This window comes from Chaetura pelagica, unplaced genomic scaffold (genome assembly GCF_000747805.2).
Source record: "Chaetura pelagica isolate M959 unplaced genomic scaffold, ChaPel_1.0 scaffold221, whole genome shotgun sequence".
In the NCBI taxonomy this organism is placed as follows: Eukaryota; Metazoa; Chordata; class Aves; order Apodiformes; family Apodidae; genus Chaetura; species Chaetura pelagica.
This window is the reverse complement of record NW_009952533.1, coordinates 12,681,659-12,687,253: the sequence shown is the minus strand read 5'-3', so window position 1 is coordinate 12,687,253 and position 5,595 is coordinate 12,681,659. Positions and strand designations below refer to the sequence as shown.

The 5,595-nt window shown below is 40.5% G+C and overlaps 1 protein-coding gene across 1 annotated transcript in view; it reads right to left on the bottom strand.

Moving 5' to 3' along the window:
• Nucleotides 1-3,774, bottom strand: part of SLC20A2 (solute carrier family 20 (phosphate transporter), member 2) — a 32,824-nt gene extending 29,050 nt beyond the window's left edge. The window contains exon 1 of the mRNA XM_010008964.1: nt 3,225-3,774. Coding sequence (XP_010007266.1) covers nt 3,225-3,513 — 289 coding nt within the window. The 5' untranslated portion in view covers nt 3,514-3,774. The remainder of the gene's footprint in view (nt 1-3,224) is intronic.
• Nucleotides 3,775-5,595: the final 1,821 nt, after the last annotated feature.

The following is a 5,595-nucleotide window of genomic DNA, read 5'->3' as shown; positions in this document are numbered from 1 at the left end:
TCTTTCCCTGTACTAAAATAAGAATAAATACACTTTGAAATCTTCGACATGAACTTAAGAGACCAGCAAGTGGAAGCGAGGTGAAAGAGAAAACAGATGGTAACATCTGCAAAGAGCCAAATAAAAAGATAAGCCAGCCACAGGCATGTAATTGCAAAATACTCACTTTAGAAAATGGGGGAAACGCAACCTAACCACAGCTGAGCTGCAAATGTGTAGTGAGGACTAGGGTTTTGTTGGGGGGCAATAGGAATATGGCATTATTTCTTATTTAATCAACTTCACCTTGAAAGCAAATAGAGGAGCAAGAAGGAAAGTGTTAGAGGACTGATGGAGGATCTCAGAAGAGCAATGTGTGACCTAAAGAAGTTTAAGGAAACACAATAAGCAACAGAAGAAAATACAAATCAAGCAAGAGCAGGACTTTCCTCTGAGGCTTGCAATGCCTTAACTAACTACCTCAAAGCTTTAACTCCTCTTTAGTGTAAAATGCATGTTCTCAATCTTTATCTTCGCAAAATTAACCTAGGAAGCAGGAGGCTCACTAAACCTGCCACAGAGTCCCGAAGGCAGACTCTTCCCACCTGCTGACACCATGCCCACCCATCCTTTCCTTCCAGTTGTTATCTCCTAAAAAAAGGGCTACACATTGCCCTAACCAACAGTTGCCAGCACTGGCTCTTGACTCAGGGTGCATTTCATGCTCCCCTGCTGCTGAAGGCACCACATCACTTCTGAGGCTCCGGTGCTGTGTGCCAGTCAAGTACCACACCACCTGCAAGACTGGGTTAGTACTTTGCTTTGCTAATCCTGGCTGGGATGTCCTCTGTGTTGGTGGCATCTCCTCAGTCACACCAGCTGTTGACTTCAGCTCCCAGCAGAACAACACTCAGGCAATTCCTGACAATAATCCAATAAATAGTTAACACTAGGGAAATCCTACAGTTTACCACCCAAGAGCAACAGTCCCTAACTTCCCAACTGCCTAACAAACAACATTTTAATATGGTACAAGTTATTACAAAATGTTACATTTTAAAATGTTAAACCCATTGCTCCCTACCTCCTTCTCTTTTAGGAGAGAAGGTCGTCCTGAAAATCACCATCTATTTTTTGCTGCAAGCATCAAAGGATCCCCCAGCAACATCTGGAAAGAGGATGCAGTGACTTTTGGTCTCTCCCAGACTGTTGACTCATTTAAGCCTCATCAAAATTCAGAAGTTAAGTCCATTCACAAGCACATGATCATGAGGCATGAGAGAATAGGGTGGGGGGTGGAAATGCAGAGCCAAAACAGAAAGAGGAAAAGAAAACATCCAGGAAGCTTAGAGAAAACATAGAGAAACAAATCACACATCCAGAGAAAAGCTGTAGATGGATTTGAGAAAAAAAAAACCAACCCTGAAATCTGGAGTTTGTAACTTGTGATTAATTCTCAGATTTAAAATGTGGAATTTCTTCTTAATGCCCTTACTGGAAGAAGGGAATGCAACTGGTCATGAAGTTCACACAGGCTTATGCAAATATGCATGCAAATAAGTTGTTTTCTTTGAGCTTCTGGCCAGTTGCCTCCACAGGGGGTATCTGAGACTTAAAACTTTGCCTGGACAGGACCAGGATCCCATAAGTAGATACAGAAAAGGACCCTTCCTTCAATGGGGACTGTGTGTATCAGGAATGTGAAGGTCAGAAGATGCAGGTCACTTACATTTCAGATGATGTATGCTCTCCTGGGCACACGCCCATGGGAAATGAAGGAGCTATCTCAGGAAGCCAAAGACTAATGATGCAAGTGGAGTGGTACTAAGAAGCCACCCTGCAGCCTGAGGCAAAGACCAGAAAACTGCAGCTGACCTTGTGAGACATCGGGAAAGAGGAACTGATGGGGGTGCCCGAGAGCATTTGATGTGGTTTAAGCTGGCAGCCGCAGAGAGGGATTGTCTGGGGAAGTGGCTGCAGTCCCAGCAGCGATTTCTCACTAGCCAACCCCTCTTCCCCTTGGGCAGGGGAAGGTAGCCAACCTTCAAGAGGCTCAGGAGCAGCAAAAGCCCAAGGGAATCATCTCCCTGCTCTCAAGCACACAAAGCCACCTCAGACACCTCCAGAAACTGAACCTGACCCATTAAAATTAAAACCAGCAAAATTCTACCATTTCCCCAAAGGAATAGGAAAATAACCTCATGCAGAGTCACCTATCTCACGTGTAGGTCCTGCCTGAAAATTGTGGGGAGGTCAGAGGGGGTGAGTGGGAATAATATTCACATTAGGTTCAAGAAGGCTTAAGGAAGAAAATCTTTGAGTGGAGCATCCCTTTCAAACAGAGGACACTGTGATGCTCATATAAATCACATTGCCCTGTCATGGGATGCTATGGACCTGTCAGACTGCAGAAGTGTTGGTGGGATGGACAGGCTGGCCCCTTGCCTGGGCTTCCTCTCCCACAGTGAAAGCACTTCCTTCCTGCTGTCTCCTGCCCTTTAAAAGCAGGTTTGCTATTGATCCTTGAGGGAGCTCTCCAAAAGCTCACAAAGCCTCTTGCATATAAACAAAGAGTGTGGCTTAATGTTACTTACCTAAAAATATGCTATTTGTTCTAACTGGAGATTAATTTCACTGGAAACAAAAGCAAGCACAGCAGACTAGGTTACACTGAACTGCTGTCAGTTTGAGTCAGAAAAATTAAAAAGACCTTAAATGTGTGACTATCTATCTTTACCGCTCCTTTACTTTTGCCATGGGCAAGGGTGAAGTGTGTGATTAATTACAATCACTCAGCTAGAAAATCAGCTTAAGGGAACATGTTTGGATTTTCTGTAATTTAAAAAAAATATTTAGGTAATTCCTTCTTGTACATATTACTTGCAAACTGCTGTTTCTGTAGGATCTTCTGCACAGTCATAAATGGTATGCTTACATATTTTCCATTTCCCATCAGAAAAATCTTCAAAATATTCTTTTCAGTACCCTGAGAAATACATATATATGTATATATATTATGCTAAAGATTTATTTCTTTTTTTAGTTAAATGGCTGAACCATTGAAAAATGTAAATTATTAGAAGCATTTTAAAGAGACAGAAGACTAAAAAAAACTAATACAGGCCCCTGCACTCCCACAAAACCAGACGTGCAAGTCCAGAAGATTGGGAAGACTTAATTAACAGTATTCATAATGAACAGGATGACAAATACACAGTTTCTTGTAATAGGAAAGTATTACTTACCAACCATTGCACTCACTTCTCCTGCCATCAGCAGTGGGACAGTTTCGTTGTACAGGTTAACATCAATGATACCTTTCCGAATCGTTTCTCCTACTTTTGCTCCCAGTAATACTGAGCCAGTGGTTTCAAAAATCGAAGCCAAAATGCAAGCCTGGCGTAAAGTAACAACACCAGAGCCCACAGCCGTTCCAAAAGAATTGGCAACATCATTTGCACCAACCGAAAAGGCTAAAATAAAAGCAATGATAAAACCCACAATGACCATCCACAGGTACTCATCCACTGCCATCTTTTCCCAAACCGTAGATTAGCTTCCCCTTTGCAAATAGTTAATAGTCAAGGCTGGAGGGCACCGCAACGGATTTGGAAAGCAGATTTCTTGTAAACAATGAGTTCTCTCTGGAAAGTGCTGGGTGGTGTTAGAATGTGAAGAAACTGCTAACTGCTGATTTTCAAACTACTATAAATACTGTTCATTTGGCTGCCTTCGGTCAGCAGTGAAACGCATTCCATATTTTGTTCCCAAACTGGTACAGCTGCGATGCTCTGTCCTGAAACAGAAAAAAAGAAACAAAACAAAAACAAACAAGGAAAAAAAAGAAAAAAAAAAAAAAGAAAATTAAAAAAAAAAGGGGTGGGGGGGAAATACTTAGCAGAGCCTGTAACAATGTGTTTTCAGAAGTAAACAGATGATTTAAACTCACTAATGGGGTCCTACCTCAGCATGTGACTGTTCTAATCATAAAGCAATTCAAAAAAGGTTAAAATTAGGTCACCTCCAAAGCAATATGTTTCTTGGAGTATCACTGACCAAGAAAATCTTTTGAGCAATTTAAAAGGATTTAGAAAGGTTGGGGGTTCTGTTTGTGTTCAGTGCACAGCGGAGTGTGGTAAACCTGCTTTCTTACACCCAGTGAATATAAGACATGTAGAACATATAGACCATACCATACAGTCTGATTCCCAGCTGATGTATATCACCTAACTCCAACAACCTCAGCAGAGCTCTCAAAATTTTATCACCTGCAGACAGGGATGCACTCCTTTGAAAAATTATTTTATCTATATGTCTAAGAAATGCCACTGAAAATACACTGAAGAGCATGAATATTCCTCTATTGCTGTTATCCCATCCCATGCAGTAAGAATATAATTTTCTTACAGCTTCTCAGTCACTGAAACAGCACAATAATTGCAATATTTCTGTGTATCCCTACATATCATGAGAAGTATATAAAAAAAGTTTAACTAAGAAGTTGAGCTTTCTGCTCTTTGCTATATATGGTTACTAATTATTAACAGTTATTATATTCAAGACATTATTACAGGTATCTTTTAGTATTTCTTTTGATAGTTTCAGATTTATGATCACCTTTTGAATTACATCTTAATTAGTCCTTATCAGTCTAATCTGAAAAAGGGTGCACTTGTTCAAAACAAAAAATAGAAAGAGACACTTTTAAAAATAAAACCTTCACCATCCAAAAGACTACTAAGCAGAGTAATAAGGTTCACACTGATGTCAAGATGTTAAAAGCTAGAAGCAAATTTGCCCAAACCATCTGCCTCTTTAGAGGGCTGCTTCTCTTCTGCTAGCAGCTACCACAAAGGCATCCCATGCCAACCTCTGCTTTCCTACCCATGCCATTTGGCTCCAGAGAAGTGCCAGTTTGGAGATGGCAATGGGTTAAGTGAACGTTTAGCAGCAAATATCCATCAGCCAAATCCACAAATTTTAAGAAGCATTTCAAGAGATATGGGGTTATCAGATGAAAAGCCCCGAGCCCACCTTCTGCTCTCTCTGTTTCCCCACAGTCACTTCAGTGTCATAAAATATACCCACATCCACAGTTCCAGGACCATGCTTAATTTCTTTCAATAACCCCAGTGCAATGTAGGTCCTGCAGTAGCATGGAGGAAGGGTCTCTGAAATAACAGCAAAATTAAAAATTAAGAGAGATTACATATACACCTAAGATGCTGAATCCTTAAGAACAACCAACAGCAAAATACCATATGTATATAGGCAAATGTTTCCTAGAAAACTCCTAAGTTGATGTCAAGGCTTGATGCTTTTTCTAAATATACATGTGCAACAGAAAAGATCTCTCTCTTTCTTTCTCCAGGCTCCAAACTGGCTAACCAACTGTTGCTCCAGTCTTTTCCAGACATGGAGCAGGCATCAATCCTTGAATACCTTATACTCTAAAATAACATGTTGGAAGGTCTTAATGGCTAAAAATATTTGTATAAGAATTTTTATACTATGACATAACATGAGAAAATGAAGTACCAATGCATTTTTGATGATTGAAGACTTGTTGCCTTTTTATAATTTATCAGCACTCAGCTCATTGAGTGGAAAAGCAAG